Genomic DNA, 17,958 nt, shown 5'->3' with positions numbered 1-17,958 from the left:
ACCACCATGCCCAGCTAATTTTTTTTTTCCAAGTAGAGATGAGGTCTTGCTATGTTGCCAAGGCTAGTCTTGAACACCTGTAAGTCAAGCAATCCTCTCACCTCAGCCTCCCAATGTGCTAGAATGACAGGTGTGCACCACCACACCCTGTTAACCTTCCATAAATATTCCTCTAGATTGTGGAGAGGCAAAACCCAATAGGGACTCATCTATTTGGCCTCAGACATGTCCACATCCCTCAGCAACACTGACCTGCCACCCATAGAGGTTTCCATACTCGGTGCTATGTCTCACCTGTGTGCCCTTGCTCACCTTTCCCTGGAGGTTTCTCCTGCGTGTTGCCCACCTATCCCATCTAGACTTATCTCAGCATCACTTCCTGTCCACTCCCTCAGTGACAATAGTGATTCAGAGCTCCAAGTACACAGACACCAAGAAACTTATGGTTTGCTGCTCAAATTTTCCCAAATTGTTCTCCCAGCAAAATAAAACATAACACTCACGTCCAAGACAAGCTTAAAAGAATGAGTAACATAAAAATAAAACGAACAAAGATGGTGGATTATACATATTGATTTTTTAAAATTTTCATCCCAAATCCCACTAAAACAGCAGTAACTGCTACAAAACAACATGACAATACAAATCAAAGATTATTCAATATAAAAATCTAAAGTTGAGGCCAGGCAAAGCAATTCATGCCTATAATCCCAGCAGTTTGAGAGGCCAAGGCGAGAGGGTAACTTGAGCCCAGGAATTACAGTGAGACCAGCCTGAGAAACAAAATGAGACTTCATTTCTCTTAAAAAAAAAAAAAAAATTACAGTTGGATGCTGGAAAGCAGATGGACAACTAGGAAGTGACTTAAGAGATTCAAGAGAGCTGGGTCTTAAGCTAGCCATGGGGACAGCTGAGAAGTAACACAATTCCTATCAGAGAGCCAGCAAAGGCTCAGAAACTGTGGAACCTGGTACTTCTGAAAATGGGGGTGAAAGACAACCTTTTAGAAACCTGTGTGTCAGCTATGTACAGCTTGAGAATCCCTCCCCACTCAGCCCAGCAGGATACCATCATTTTATAACTCCAGAAAAATGGCAAAAGTTTATTATCAGAAGAGAACATAAACAGGTGAGAACGGTGGCATGATACTGAAAACACAGACTTTGTAAATGTTTACCTACTGAATGCAGAGACTCAGAACTCTCCCCCTCACTTGGCTCTAGAACTCTAGCAGTCAGAGCTACACCTTCCCCAAGCAGAAGATCAGAAGATCCTTCTCTGGGATATTTGTTCTGCCAACAGGACACATGCAAACATTCAAACACAGTGGTTTTCCCAAGAAATAGTCCAGCCAGATCATCCTTCAGAGGAGTCCACAGTTAACTGGCCGTGGCCATGTGCTAAGAGTTGGCAGCAGTAATTTTGAATTCTACTTAGATAGAAACAGACATCCACAGATCAGAACATTTGGGGAAAGACTTTATCAACAGGCTAGGTGTGGTGGCTCATGCCTGTAATCCTAGCACACTGGGAGGCTGAGATGGGCAGATCACCTGAGGTCAGGAGTTCAAGACCAGCCTGGCCAACAGGGTAAACACTCCATCTCTACTAAAAATACAAAAAATAAAAATAAATTAGTTTGGCGTGGTGACACACACCTGTAGTCCCAGCGACTTGGGAGGCTAAGGCAGGACAATCACTTGAACCCGGGAGGTGGAGGTTGCAGTAAGGCACGATCACACCACTGCACTCCAGCCTAGGTGACACAGTAAGACTCCATCTCAAAAAAAAAAAAAAGACTATCATCAAACACAATTACCAAAACAAATGAAAACAATTTTCAGAAGATAGAAACCAAACAGAAAAGAAAAATTAAAACAATTATCATTAACATCAGAGACATAAAAGAGTAACATCATCCATGAAACAAGAATAGAATGTTATCAAACATAAAGGAAATAGAAATCCCCCCCCCCCAAAAAATCCATGGAAAGACTAGAAGAACTATCCCTGAAAGTAACACAAAGACAAAGATAAATAGAGGATAAAAATAATTATGAGGCCATCTGGGAGGTCTAGGATCTGAATACCTAAAATTCTCTTGAAAGGGAACAGTCTCCTATTTGGATAGCAGCAAAGGGTTGATGATATGCCTCCCATTGTACTCCCAAGAGAGAAGCAGATAGAAATGAAAGAGAACAGCGGTCACAAGGGTTTGTACTTCCCGAGAACAACACAGAAACCCACAAAATAGAATTTAAAACTCTGAAGCAAAATTGATGTTAAATCTGTAATTCTATCCCTAACAATGAATAAAATGAGGACGGAACAGAAACATTTTGAAACCTGCAATACACACAAACAGACACACACACATATTCCATCATCCTTTTTCAGAAAGCTACGACAAGACATGCTCCCACAAAACAATAAGCAAACCAATACAGGAAAAGATGTGGAAGAGAAGTTCCAACTCCGGGTACAGATAAATGAACTTTCCAGGATACAATGTGAGGGCAGTTTTAAAAAGAACATCACCAAGTATTCCTGTGCATCAAGCAAAAAGGACAACCCCAAACTGCAGAAGGTACAAAGACTCCAGGGGAGTTTTTGTTTGTTTGTTTTCTGATAAAAGGAACTGAGATTTAGACAATCACATGAAAGTTTGAGGATGAATGAGTGATAGGTACATCAAAAACTCAGCAAATTTCTAAAAAAAGATGAGTATTAACTCCAGTGAAAATACAAGGTGCAGGAAAGAAAAATAATCTTGATATGCTACATGGCATAGTGGTGCATACATTTACTTATTTATAACAATTTAAACAAAAAAAATGTATTCTTAAACATCATTATACATGATATCACTATATTGATATGATGCAGAAATAAAAAAGATGCACATCAAGATGGGGCACCAAAGTAGAAGGAAGCTAAATTTCCTTCCTATTGAAAAACCTACAGATAATATCTAAGACTAGAAAATGAAGAAGTAACAGTTTACATGCAATTACTTAAAGCTACATATATAAAGACCAACTGAATTCACTAAATGAGTTAGAAATGAAGAAAAAGTTGATGCTGAGGGCTGCTTTAACTTTTTACATAAAAATTTAATAGACATACCTGACTAATTTTAAACTCTGTATAATTTTTACAAAAAGAAAAAGAAATGAAAAGAATAGAATGAATGAATGGCATAGCAAAACATAAAAATGGAAGAACAAAACAGAAAAAGAGAAGAAATAAAAAGGCGGTAACTTGTAAACATGTAGACAATCACATATTAGGCTTAAATTATGACAGAGCACAACCTAGATTTCTCACTATTTCTATTTTTCAACTGAATTTATAGCAGATTAAGGTATTTTCCTATCTCTAACTCTGTCAGAAAATTCAGGAGAAAATAGGCATTGAAAAAAATAATTCTCTGCCATGAACAATTCTCTAGTTAGTTGTGGAAACTACAGAATCTCTCTCTGTAAGAATATTTTATGTGCCCTTAACTCCATAAAGATAACAATAATAAAACAATTTAACATAAAGACATTTTGTCCCCCGAAAGGGCAAAAAAAATAAACAGACAATTTTGCAGGGATAATATTGCACACTTTACGACTGGGGAAAACAACAATTTTGTCTCTACAGACTTATACTATTCAAACTCTCAGGAGCTGGGAATCCATGAGGGTGTTGGTGTCTACATTTCCACCAGCTCACCAGGCAGTATCAGGCAAGTGATAAAATTTTGGTTGCTAAATACGATAGTAAATTTGCATGCTGCTTTATTTAATTCACAAAATTAATTTTTTAACAGTTTGTTTCCATGTGATAAATTCATATTAATAGTACTGGGTACACCATGTGAAAGCAAAAGACACTGCCTAAATTAGTCACCATCTCTCCTTTCCAGAAGGCTTTTGATCTGTCATGTTTGATAAAAATAATTTTATATATGTTTTAAAAGAACAAAAGAAACCGCTATCCTCATCAGCTTGGTTGCCAAGCGACCTGATAAAGCATCTTGTGAGGTCTCTTACTGATGAAGACCCCAGCAAGAGACACGAGGTTAGCAGGACAGGCACTGCCAGGAACAGAGAGGGCGCTTCTACACCAGCTCTACCACTGAGGTCACATGGCTCTGCACTTCTTCATGGTGGAAACAAAAGGTAAATAGGATAGCCAAGAAACTCTAGCTTCAAGATTCAATTATAATTGCTGGAGGCATCTTGGAGTACAGGGATATTTCATTCTGAGCACTGAGATCCTCTAGCCTAAAGAGCCTAAATTCTCAGAAGGACTTTGCTGGGGAAATGAGGACATGGCCAGACAGTACTTTTAATGACACTTTCAGGGGACTTTTAGAGGCGTGAAACCACGCTGTATGAAACTGGAATGGTTTCATTCCATAATGAAATGACAGACACCTGTCATTATGCATTGAACAAACCTATAGAATGTACAACACAAGAAGCAGCCCCTCATGTAAACTATAGACTAGTTAATAATGTATCGATATTGGTTTATTAATTGTAGCAAATGTGCCACACTAATGCAAGATGTTAATACTCTCATACCAGGGGCAGGACCAGGGAACAGTGGGTACACAGGACTGGATGTACTATATGCTCAATTGCGATCGGTGGGTACACAAGACCTTATGTACTATATACTCAATTACTTTGTAAATCTACAACTGTACTTATAAAGGAATAAAAAAACAAACCACCTTCAACAGATTCTGTCTGCAGGATTCCTACCCACTCTTGGTCAACACATTGAGTGATTTGCTAATAACACAGTCTTACACAGGTTATAAACTGGCTACCTACCACAAACATGTTTTCTTTGAACTGCAGAGTGTTTAAAAAATTTATGAGTTACCAGTTACTTAAAATTAAGATTATCCTAGGGTCAGGTGCACTAGCTGACACCTGTAATCCCAACCCTTTAGGAGGCCAAGGCGGGTGGATCACGTGAGGTCAGGAGTTTGAGACCAGCCTGGCCAACATGATGAAACCCCGTCTCTACTAAAAAATACAAAAAATTAGCCGGGCATGGTGGTGGGCGCCTGTAATCCCAGCTACTCAGGAGGCTGAGGCAGGAGAATGGCTTAAACTGGGAGGCGGAGGAGATTGCACCACTGCACTCCATCCTAGGAAATGAGAGCGAAACTTCATCTCGAAAACAAAAACCTAGGAATATCTTAATACTATAATTGTAAAAACTCAGGAAATACCATTTTTATAAGCCAAAACTTTTAGCCTCTAATTTTTAAAAAAATTAGAAAAGATGGCAGCTCTGGGTCTGTGTTCCCCCATGGCAACAGGCAGCTGAAACTGAGAAGTCCTTACCTCCCAAAGTACAGATGGGGACTGTGTTGTTTGACAGGTCCTCAACACTCCCTATTGTCTTCCACAAGACTCCTTTGCTCCCTCTGTTATCTGCCTGTCAACTGTAGGCTTTTTTTTTTTTTTTTTTTTTTTTTTTTTTTTTGAGACAGAGTCTCTATCTGAAGTTCAGGCTAGAGTGCAGTGGTGAGATCTTGGCTCACTGCAACGTTCGCCTCCTGGATTCAAGAGATTCTCCTGCCTCGGCCTCCCAAATAGCTGGGACTATAGGCCACATCACCACGCCTGGCTAATTTGTTGTGTTTTGTGTGTGTGTGTGTTATTTTTGTATTTTTAGTAGGGATGGGGTTTCACCATGTTGGTCAGGCTAGTTTTGAATTCTTGACTTCAGGTGATCTGCCTGCCTCGGCCTCCCAAAGTTGTGGATCACAGGCATGAGCCACCATGCCTGGCCTGTAGGCTTTTCATTTCATTGGCCAAGACAAGTAGCATCAACATCACCTGGGTACATTTTATACATTTAGTTTTTTGGGGGTTTTTTTTGTTTGGTTTTTTTTTTTTTTTTTTTTTTTTTTGAGACAGACTCTGGCTCTGTCACCCAGGTTGGAGTGCAGTGGCCTGATCTCGGCTCACTGCAACATCTGCCTCCCAGGTTCAAGTGATTCTCCTGCCCCAGCCTTCCAAATAGCTGGGACTACAGGTGTGCACCACTACACCGGGCAAATTTTTATATTTTTAGTAGAGATGGAGTTTCACCATGTTGGCAAGGCTGGTCTCAAACTCCTGGCCTCAAGCAATCCACCTGCCTCGGCCTCACAAAGTGGTGGGATTACAAATGTGAGTCATCATGCTCAGCTAGTACCTTTTAGAAACGCAAGTTTTGGGACCCACCTCAGTTCTGCAGAGCCAGAACCACACGAACATGAGTCTGTCTCAGAATCACATGGAAGACTTGTTAAAATTCAGATTGGGTGAATTCCATGTCTTTTCTACTGTGAAAACTGCTGCAATCAACATACATGTGCATGTACCTTTATAATACAATGATTTATATTCCTTTGGTTACATACCCAGTAATGGGATTGCTGGGTCAAATGGTATTTCACAATAGCAAGGACACGGAATCACTCCAAATGCTCATAAATGATAGGATGAAGAAAACATGGTACATATATACCATGGAATATTATATAATCATAAAAAGGAATGAGATAATGTCCTCTGCAGGGACATGGATGGAGCTGGAAGCCGTTATCCTAGGCAAACTTATGCAGAAACTGAAAACCAAACACTGCATGCTCTCATTTATAAGTGGGAGCTGCATGATGACAACACATGGACACACGGTGGAGGCGGATAACACACACTGGGGCTTGCAGGTGGTGGGAAGAGCATCAGGAAGAACAGCTAATGGATGCTGGGCTTCATACCCAGGTGATAAGTTGATCTGTGCAGCAAACCACTGTGGCAGATGATTACCTATGTAATAAACTTGCACATCTTACACATGTACCCTGGAACTTAGAAGTTTTAGAAAAAATAAACCTCAGATTGCAGGCCTCACCCCACAAGCTTCTGATTCAGTATGTCTGGAATAAAGCCCAAGAATTTCTATGTCTAACAAGCTACCAGGTGATGCTGACACTGCAGGTCCAGGGGCTACTTGGGGAACCTCTGGTCTCTGTCTTCGTGTATCTCATAATAAACGCCCATCTCACCTTTTGCTGCCTTTTTTTTTTTTTTTTTTTCAAAAAAAGATCGTATCTCCTCAATGAGTTTAATTTTCTTCCTCTTGTTCAGGTATGATTTGGTGATTTTCTGTGAGTGTGTGTGTGTGTGTGTGTGTGTGTGTGTGTGTGTGTGTGTGTGTAGGGGAGACTTTCCCATTTTCCTGGTGGGTGGTTTTAATTCTTTGGAAATTTCTCCCATATGAGTTAGCATTTTGTTTAGTTAGCTATTTAAAAACAATGTGGCTTTTTCTCTGTGGAAACTGGGTCATTTAAATTAATTCTTGGATTTATAATACATATAATTAGTTCCCAACAATACACAACTCTATGTTCTGTTTGGGAATATCTTGATTACACAAATGTGAAAATAATTGAACAGAATGATGGCTGGAAAAACAGCATTAAAAAAATCCCCCATTTCTGATATTTTTGCCATTAGGCTATGAATTGTGTAACACCTCACCGAAAGTGCTTGCTTTATCTTTAATGGTTCACTCATAGCTCAGAGTAAAGTCTGAACTATTTGTTGTTCGCTGTTGTTATATTCTGTTCCAAGGTTCATAATTTGAAAATCGACTTTGGGGACTTTTTGCTTGGTCTATTAAAATGATTCATGTTGCATTCAACATAAATTGTGCATTCACAGAGGAGGGTGAGAGCCTGTATTCACAGCATAATAACTAAAGTGAATTTTGTACGAGCCGCAGTTTGTGGCAGCGATGTGGTATCATTTGTCTTAATTTTTCTTTGGCATTACATTAGGCGAATGCATTTACATTTCCAGGTATGGCTAACCACTTTAAAAACTTTGTTTTTATAGTGTGAGTAAAGGGGAAATCAAATCTGCATCTTTATGCGATGTAACATCAAATAATGCCGTTTTACTGTCTGGAGGACGAGGGGATTTACATTCCATTTACCTGACTTCACAAAAGGAACTCAGGCTGATATGCAAAGTACATGAAATATTTACCATCAGTGGATCACGCAAGGCTTCTAAAAGAGAAGAAGAAGGGGAGGAGATGATACCTTTTCTGCTCTCACTGTGTTGTTCTGTGTTTTTCTTTTTAACAGTACCTTAACTGAAACTTCTTAAATGGATTAATCATTTAAAATTCAAGTATGTCTTCAAGAAAACAAAACGCCAAATAAGCCAAAACTTTGGGTCACGTTTGCTGAACAGAGGAACCATTTGAAATTTTATTGCATGTGTATGAAGTCTATGTACATACATATATACAAACATATATGCCTCCTGCGTATGAAATATGTATTCTGGAGACTTAATGAAGTACTCCTATATCTCAATTAACATCAATTAAGATGAATATGTGTTTATGTATATATGCATGTTTTAGCAGAATTCTATAAATATGATACACTGATTATTTCACATTGACGGAGAAAGCAAAAAGAACTAATCTTAAATTCTGTCAAAATATTTTTTACCAGTTAAACTAAGTATCACATCAGAACAGATTACACTCACTAAATCCCATGATTATAATGGTTGATAAGGCAACTTTTTCTATATAAACATTAAAATAAAATTTTAAAAAATGTAACACACACCATAGAAAATTGACCAGGTGTGGTGGCTCATGTCTGTAATCCCAGTACTTTGGGAGGCCAAGGCAGGCGGATCACCTGAGCTCAGGGGTTGAGACAAGCCTGGCCAAGATGGTGAAACCCCGTCTCTACCAAAAATGCAAAAATTACCTGGGCGTGGTAGTATGCTACTGTAGTCCCAGTTACCCAGGAGGCTGAGGCAGGAGAATCGCTTGAACCTGGGAGGCGAAGGTTGCAGTGTGCCAAGATCACACCACTGCACTCCAGGCCTGGGTAACAGAGCTAGACTCTGTCTCAAAAAAAAAAAAAAAAAAAGAAGTATAATGTTCTTCCATGCTACTCAGAATACCCAAGCGGAGAATCTTGGTTAAAAAGATTGTTTTATACTATAAGTACAAGGGTTCTGAGCAACAGAACATGGTTTATGATTATTATAGTTATAAGCAATGGAAACATCTTAGTTTGCATTGCAACTTTACACTGAACTGTGCGACATGAAGCAATTTTAAATTTCTGAGCCTCAGCCTCTTCATTTGCAAAATGGGGCTAATATTTCCTGTGGAACCCATGTTAGTAAAGTTCTGAATGCACACTTAACAGAGCAAAAGGAACACTCAGTGTTAGTGATCCTCAGTCATCATGACATTATTATAACTACAATAAAGGCAGTAATTTGGGCAACTCTCAGATTATCATATCCAATCACAATGACAGAGAGGAAAATCATCAGATCATTAACGACCCAAAAAATGAGTTTACCTGCTCGCTTAATTGAACTATATAAATACTTGGGGTGGACAAAAGGATGTTTGTTCTTGAGCAAATGGAATAAGCCTTTCACCTTATACCATGTACCCAAAAGATCTCGGGTTTTCTTTAACATCCTTCTTTTACCTTGTTAGTGCAGGAATTCATGCAGCCCATACAAATCACAGGCTACTCCGCTGGAGGAGTGTCCCGGGCCCTCAGATTGCACAGAGGAAATACCCATTCTTGGCTAGAAGGCACTCATAATCCACTGGGGTGTTTCTTAAGCTTTAACTAGTCAAATAATTCTCTGGGAAGGATTTTAGAAATGCAGAAGCAGAGATTCTAAAATAGTAGATCCATCTGGGATCTGGGATTCTGTCTCTTTAGGCAAGTTTCCAGTCTTTCTGGGAAAAAGAGATGGCAAAAAAAGGCTTGGGGTGGGGAAAGACATAACCCAGGATGTAGGTGGGCACAAAACAAGGTACAAACACAGGACACCCAAACCTAAGTTGTCTTTCATGGCCCAGGGAAGGCTTGAGCTGAGCCTCAACAGAGAAACAGTAATCAGACTCCCTGAGAGCAGCTAAATGGCATTCCAAACTTGACCTTCCTCGGCTCTGATGTACTGCTTGAGGACACAGCTTTGGAGTCAGCCAGCCTGGTTCAAATTCCAGCTCCAACTTCTCCCTGTTGGCACATTGCATAACCTCTCTAAATCTTAGTTTCTGTGTCTGTAAAGGGGGGAATAATTTGAACAGATATCTGACACGTTGTTGGAAGAATTAAATAAAGCAATGAATGCTAATGCATATGCCACAAACCAGGCACACAACTGGCACTTCGTAAAATACTATTAATATGGACAAACCAATGTCTACACAGCAAGAGGCATTTAAGAATGTGTGTATCAGGATAACAAAACTCTTTCCCTGTCTCCTGTGTCATTTACAGTCATCACCCATGAACCCAGTGAAATAAGCAAGGATAGGGAGGATTACTCTGATTTTACACAAGGGTGGTTACAGGGCCACGTCTGTGTGCTGCCTGGTAGACTCTCCTACTTACACCTTTGTACCTATACAAGGAAGTCAAAGCAAAATGAATGGACAAAAACTAGCTATATTACGAAGACGGTCTCCAAAGAATCTCACCTACATATAAACTGGAAAATAAGACACCGTCATGAAGTGATCTGTATTAGAATGTAATTGGTTTATTACCTGGTTGCCAGTTTTATTTGGACCTGAAGGGGTTATAAGTTGCAAAAATTACACAGATAAAAATAAATATGCCAATATTACCTTCATCCTTAACTATCATTTTGAAAATCGACATGACTTCTAAACATTTTATTTAGTAACAAATGCAAGAAACGCAAGCATAAAGAAGCAAACACCCTCAGTGATAATTTCTGCAAATGAATATTTTAGTTGCAACAAAAAGCCATTCCAAATTACAGACACAAATCTCAATCGAACATATTCAGGGACCGTAGGTGTTAAAAAAATAGACTTTGAAAAAAATCTATATTTTAATCTTTTGGGGGGCAGAAACAAATTATCTTATTTACTACATGAATGGTTTCCTCAATTTAACGCCAATCTTTAGCATCACCTTCCACCTGTCTGAATAAATAGACTGCTCCAGAAAAGACTAGATTATTTGTATTATGAGGCTGTGTTTAAAAATAAAGTGGAGAGACTAACCATATTGAAAATAAGAACATGCATATCATCTCAGCTTACAAAAATCTAATTTTATTTTCTTCTGTTTCCAGGAGGAAGTTTGAAAGTACAAATGAAGTCGTAAATTAAATTCCTCTTTGAGGGTGACTGAAAGAAGTGAGAGGAATATTTAAACTTCACCACATGTTCAGAAAAATACACCCACATATAGTTGTATAGAAATGTTACTCCCTGCCGGGCACGGTGGTTCACACCTATAATCCCAACACTATGGGAGGCCAAGGTGGGCGGATCACGAGGTCAAAAGATCGAGAGCATCCTGGCCAACACGGTGAAACCCTGTCTCCACTAAAAATACAAAAATTAGCTGGTGGTGGTGGCATGCGCCTGTAGTCTCACCTACTCGGGAGGCTGAGGCAGGAGAATTGCTTGAACCCAGGAGGCAGAGATTGTAGTGAGCTGAGATCACGCCACTGCACTCTAGCCTGGCAACAGAGCAAGACTTTCTTGGGGGAAAAAAAAAATTATCGCTGGTGAAATTTTCTCTTAAAACACATTAATTTAGGACATTTACATAGAGCTTTGGCTTGTTGGAAATGTTAATTTTCTTTAATTTGTGGTAAAATATACATAACAAAATTTATCATTTTAACCACTTTAAGTGAACAATTCAGTGGCATTAAGGATATTTATAGTTATTGGTTTTTATTAAGTTAAATCAGCAATTATAAAAATGAACACTTGTTAGTATGCTATAACTTCAATTTTTAAGGAATGTTTTCAAACGTTTAGGCATTTAGGTATTTTAAACATTTACGCATTAAGGACAACCATCTATAGCAATGGTTATTAGAAAAAGACAAAAAGAAAGCACCAGGCAGTGACTCATGCCTGTAATCCAGTACTTTGGGAGGACAAGGCTGGAGGATCGCTTGAGGCCAGGAATTTGAGACTTACTATGTTACTGTGGGCAACATAGCAAGAACTTGTCTCTACAAAAACTAAAAGATTAGCTGGTCATGGTGGTACATGCCTGTAGTCCCAGCTACTTGGGAGGTTGAGGTGGGAGGATCAGTGGAGCCAAAGAGTTTGAGGCTGCAGTGAGCTATGATTCTACCACTGCACTTGAGCCAGGGTGACAGAGCAAGGCCCTGTCTCAAAAAAAAAAAAAAAAGAAAGAAAGAAAGAAAAAGAAAAAACCATAAAACATAAAACAGACCTCCCCATGTATATGTTGGCTACATTGGCAAGAATAACAGAGCACGCTTCCCCACAACGGTTTCTTTCCTTAAGTGTGTGCAGGAAACTGCTATATTTTACATAGATTGCACTGGGGACATTGCCAGATGCCACAAAGTTCATCCAAAGACCTTGCAACTTGGCCTCATAGGCCACAGTCACACACCTACCCAAGAACTACAAAGATAGGTCACATTTGCCACAAAGCCTCAAGAACTATTTTTGCTGTTTATTCCAGGCTACTGGCGACAGGGTCAGCAAATACAGAAATGTCACTCTTTCTGGAACCTTCATGGTGGAGGTTGTTCTAAGAAACAAACCATGTTTTTTGCATCCCTCATCATTTCATATTTCTATCAGAGAGCCCTTCCCCAAATGCCCACAGAGGAGAACTGGCTGGACAAAAGTAGCCAGAGGAGGAAACTCTACCATCTCAAGGAAATGAGAACCAAACGTTCAGTCCACCGATACCATGGGGTTGCAATTTCACTTTAACTGTTTCTTATGATAATTAAAAATATATCAGCAGGCTGGGTGCAGTAGCTCACACCTGTAATCCCAGCACTTTGGGAGGCCAAGATTGGTGAATCATGTGAGGTCAGGAATCCAAGACCAGCCTGGCGAACATGCTGAAACCTCGTCCTACAAAAAAAAAGAAAATCAGCCTGTCGTGGTGATGGGCGCCTGTAGTCCCAGGTACTCGGGAGGCTGAGGCAGGAGAATCGCTTCAACCCAGGAGGCAGAGGCTGCAGTGAGCTGAAATCGCACCACTACACTCCAGCCTGGGAGACAGAGCGAGACTGGGAAAGGGAAAGGAAAGGGAAAGGAAAGGGAAAGGAAAGGGAAAGGAAAGGGAAAGGGAAGGAAGAAAGAAAGACACATCGGCAAAAGGTCAACCACTCTGAGACCAGAGCCAGGAAAAACTGGAGGTGCTGAGGGTGTGGAAATGATTTTGCTCGGCTTCAAGAGCACTTTTCAGCAGAAGTCCCAGAATGCTTGTCAAAACTCCAGTCACATCAGCATTATCGAGACTATTTCTGTTCTCTCTAGTAACTTTCATTGCACTAACTCCGGATTCATCTAATTTCCACATTTGATCTTATTTATCTTATTCTCCTTTGAATACAGGCCTACAATAAATACTTGTTGCAAGAATAAAGTACTAACCCTTTGCAACATTCTTATAGGATTATCTCTATTATCATCATCATCTTACCAGCAACTTGAAATGAAAATTAAACAGCCCATCCAAAGCCACAGAAATAAAAATCTATGATTCTTCATCTAAAATCCAAGTATGTGCTGAAGGATTCTAAATTTTTTATGACTTACATCAATCATATGCTATGAAATATCCTTAGTGTGGTGTTAACATATACCCAAACATCGAATCACATGACAAGAAAAATGACGATTATAAACAAGACCATGACAATTCCAACTCAAGTTTTGCTGCCACTTGAATTTGAGTTTGCCCCAAACTTAAGAACTTTGTTGTTTTTTGAAGGTTCGGGAATTTCTGAGTTACAGGTAAGGGATTGTGAAATTTAAGAAATCAGAACTGAGGTACAGAGGCTCACGCCTATAAACCCAACACTTTGGGAGGCTGAGGTTGGGGCAATCACAGCCTGGCCAACATGGCAAAATGTCATCTCTACTAAAAATACAAAAATTAGCCAGGCAAGGTGGTGCAAACCTATAATCCAAGCTACTAAGTGGCTGAGATGGGCGGCTGGCTTGAGCCCAGAAGTTTGAGGTTGCCATAAGCCAAGATTGTGCCAGCGTACTCCAGCCTGGGCAACAGAAGGAGATCATCTCAAAAAAAAAAAAAAAATCAGGACTCATTCAGGCTAGCTCATTCCTAATGTCTTGCTTTCCAAAGCCAGCTCTGGGTGCTCTAAGAGCTTTGCAGAAGCACTTTGTACAAAGAACCACTGTAGACTAACTAATATAGCCATGGTCGGGGGTCTGAAGGAGAAGACTATCTATATGCTTGCTATTCAGAGGAAAGCATCTACTGAGAAAACCAAAGATCACTCTTTAAAAAAAATTTTAAATAAGAATAGAAGGTTGTGGAATCTTTGTGTCATGGCAAAGAGGTTTTCCAGTGGGAGTTGGAGTGAAGGGAATCCTAATACGAGGAGATGGGCTGTGATTTGTATTTGCTGAGCGCTCCATGTTCTACAAGCATGATCGAGCTTCATTCTCACTGAAGCCTTCTGTGTCCTGCCCAGTGGGTCATGCTTTCTCCTTCCACACTGAGGGTACTGGGGCTTGGAGAGTCCAGTGAAGATGCCCCAGATTCGTAACTGGGGAGGTACAGCACAAAATGGAGTGACAACTGGTTTTGAAAGCTGGCACGCTTCACACCCCCATCCCAACTTCTAGGGACACTGGTGCAAAGAAATCAAGCCAGCCTGTCATATGATGACAGAGTGATTTCTTTCCCGATATGACACATCCATTTATCATCTTTCATAAGACAGACCTGGCCTATAATTTGGTCCCATCGCTGCCACTTAAATGAACTCTGGGCTTGGATGGCCTTCACCAGATTCTTCAGTGTGGGGTCACTTAGGGACTTGAAAGTCACAAGGTCAGGATTTGAGGTGCATGGATGCTCCTGGGGGGCAGTGCCCAGCACAGTGCTGAGGATCCAGGAAGCCAAGGATGACTATTAATTGATGGTATTGATGATAATGAGCCTCTGGGGAACTTAAGAAAAAGCAGCAAGAGAAATTCAGTTTGCAAAGTAAACATTTTATGTGCTTGTCATCTCCATGGTGAGAAACTTCAGTATTCAAGATTCATATAGAATACAACCGAAAAAGCCCCAGATACTGAGCTTTACTGGAGAAACACATTTCCTAAAATAAGCATGTTTTGACAATTAAAGTTATATCTGCATTTTAAGTGTATTGCCCATTTAAATGTCTAAATGAAACAAGTCCATGTCAGTGGCAGGCAAGAATACAGCAATCTGTTGCTTTTAATGATAAAAACAAAAATTATAAATTAAACATATGCTGTATGCCAGAAAATATGCTTTATGTTCTTTTTCAATAATGTAACAACTCTGCCACAGATTGAGGCATTGGGGGGGGCGGGGGGAGGGTGGGCAGAAATAAAGTCAGAGAGGTTAAGTAAAACATCCAGAAAAACACAGTAAGTAACAGTGATGCTGTCATTTTAGTATTTACATTCCTTTACTAGGCCCAGCTTCCTTTACGCGATAACAATGTTCAACCCCTTGTTTCTCCCAGTGAATGATTACAACCTGGCATTTTCATAAGTATGATAGGGGTGGCAGAATATAAAAAGACAGAATATGCCAAACTGGCATATCATATACAGCCTTGCAATTTAGCAATTTAGGTTTCTGCAACTGAGCATATGCACACTTAACATAAAGCATCAAATGACAGCAACCATTGTGTTTTGCCCTTTTGTGAGCATCCCCATAGTTCAGGTTCCCCCACTGCGATCTAGCTGTGTGATCCCAGTTTCCTTGCTCCTCAGCACAATGGCAACAATTTAATGGTTGAGTACAAAGTTTCTAAGAGCCCTGGACTTCTGGAGGGGAGCTCAAGAGTTTAGAGGCAGACAGAGATTCACTCCTACCTCCCTTCTGCTTAAGGGTACAATGCTACATAACTCTGAGCCTGCATTTCCTCATCTGCAAAAGAGCCCTATCATGTCACAAGGGCTGTGAAAATGAAATGATGTTGTATGTGCTGAGCACCAGGCACAGGATCCACAGTGGGCATCATTTCATAGCCTTTAATTTGATTAACTCTTAAAATCATCATCATTGTTGTCATTATCCAAAGCTCCCAATGAGTGTGTTCAAGTTGCAAAAGCAAACAAACCCTTAACTCCTATGCCTTCCATTCCAGGGCAACAGACTTGCTTCCTTGCCTGCAAGGCTAACGTATCAGCAGTCACTCAGGTTACAGTCCCATGAAAAACACAGGGTGACAAAAGCCCCTTGCAGCAATCTCCAAGAAGGAGAAATAAATTAATCAAGCTGCCAAACGGAGAAGGCCGGGTTGACCTCCTTCTGATCTCATTACTTCTCTATTACCCTTTTGAAAAACATCCTCTTACAGAGATCACTAATTGAAGATTATGTAGAGGGAAATCGCACCTCTCCATCACGGTGGTAACTTTGCCTCATTTGTCATTCTAATAATTCACTTCTTTTCTTTTCTGAAGAGACAGAGACACTAATGGACTATCATCAGTTAAAAAGGCAATTTTTCCATTTAATTGCACTCATTAAATACTGCAATAGAACAATTGGAAAAGCAATAGTCTCAATATTTAATCATAGTATAGGAATAATGAAACATTGCTTCAAAATAAATCTGAGTATTTACAAAGTCATAAAAGAGCTGTTTTAACAACACCTGTGATCAGAGGCAACGTATTTAAAATTAGACACGTGATTTTTCATTTCTCCTGATTAGGCTCGTAAACATTTGCATGGTGACGGAAAAGGATTCAAAGGAACCAGTTCCTCTGAGCAGTGCCTTCTAGCTTTAGAGGCTGCCACAGCCCTGTGACGGGACCAACACTCCCAGGCTGTTACAGAGACTTGAGGCTCTCACACAAGCCAGGCTTCCAGCATGGCCAAGGAATCTGAGGCATGGGTTTTTGTGCCCATGAGCAGCTCGGGCCCTGAGTGGTTTTCCCTGGGAGCAAAGATTAATTGACACTTTCACATTTTTTAACAGCTTTATTGAGATAGAATTGACATACCATACGATTCACCCATTTAAAATTGTATAATTCAATGATTTTTAGTACATTTAGAGTTGTGCAACCAACACAGACAATTGCAAAACATTTTCATCACCTTCACCTCTACCCCTCCTATCCCGCCCACCCCAAACTCCCCCAGCCCTGAGTCATCACTCATCTATTTTCTATCTCTAAATTTCTCTGTTCTGGACATATCACAGAACGGAATCTCACCATATGTGGACTTTTGTAACTAACTTCTTTCACTTAGCCTCATGTTTACCAGGTTCACTCACATTATAGAATGCCTCAGGACTTTGTCCATTTTTATGAATATAAAATGGAATATTCCATTACACGCATTTACCACAACGTATTTATCCATTTGTCCATTGATGAACATTAGGGTTTTTTCCACCTATTGGCTATTAAGAACAATGCAGCTATTAACATTCATGTACAAGTCTTGGTCCATGTTTTCATTTCTCTTTGATACGTACCTAGGAGTGGAATTGCTAGGTCATATGGGAACTCTTGACTACTGGAGGAACCGCCGACTGTTTTCCAAGTTAGCTGTACCATTTTACATCCCCACCAATGGTGTGTGAGGGTTCCAACTTCTCCACATTCCCAGCAACACCTGCTGCTGTCTGACTTTTCACTTCTACATTTCAACAGTGAGGTGAGCAGTATCTAAGACCAGGGAAACGAGAAGTCACCACTTCATTGCCAACAGAAAACCTCAGTTCCTTGCCTTGAGGGAAGCAGCATGACCTGAATGACAAAGGCCACGGTTTTGGAATCAAGCAGACAAACGTTCAAATCCCATCCTTGCCACTTCAAGCTTACTGTAGCCTTGAACAAGTCACTTAAACTACCTGTAAATTGATT

The 17,958-nt window shown here is 40.1% G+C and overlaps 1 protein-coding gene across 5 annotated transcripts in view; it reads right to left on the bottom strand.

The window, feature by feature from the left end:
* The window catches only part of WWOX (WW domain containing oxidoreductase), a 1,110,761-nt gene that overhangs the window by 862,194 nt on the left and 230,609 nt on the right, over positions 1 to 17,958 (bottom strand). Inside the window, exon 6 of one of the 5 annotated variants that reach the window (XM_054669578.2) lies at positions 16,701 to 17,760. The exons of the other annotated variants lie outside the window; for them this stretch is intronic. Within the exon in view, the coding sequence (XP_054525553.1) occupies positions 17,521 to 17,760 (240 nt within the window). The 3' untranslated portion in view covers positions 16,701 to 17,520. Of the gene's footprint in view, positions 1 to 16,700; positions 17,761 to 17,958 lie in introns of those variants that run through there. 5 annotated transcript variants of the gene reach the window in all.

This window comes from Pan troglodytes, chromosome 18 (assembly GCF_028858775.2).
Source record: "Pan troglodytes isolate AG18354 chromosome 18, NHGRI_mPanTro3-v2.0_pri, whole genome shotgun sequence".
NCBI classification, from domain to species: domain Eukaryota; kingdom Metazoa; phylum Chordata; class Mammalia; order Primates; family Hominidae; genus Pan; species Pan troglodytes.
The sequence above is the reverse complement of the archived record's forward strand: the minus strand, read 5'-3'. Positions and strand labels throughout refer to the sequence as shown.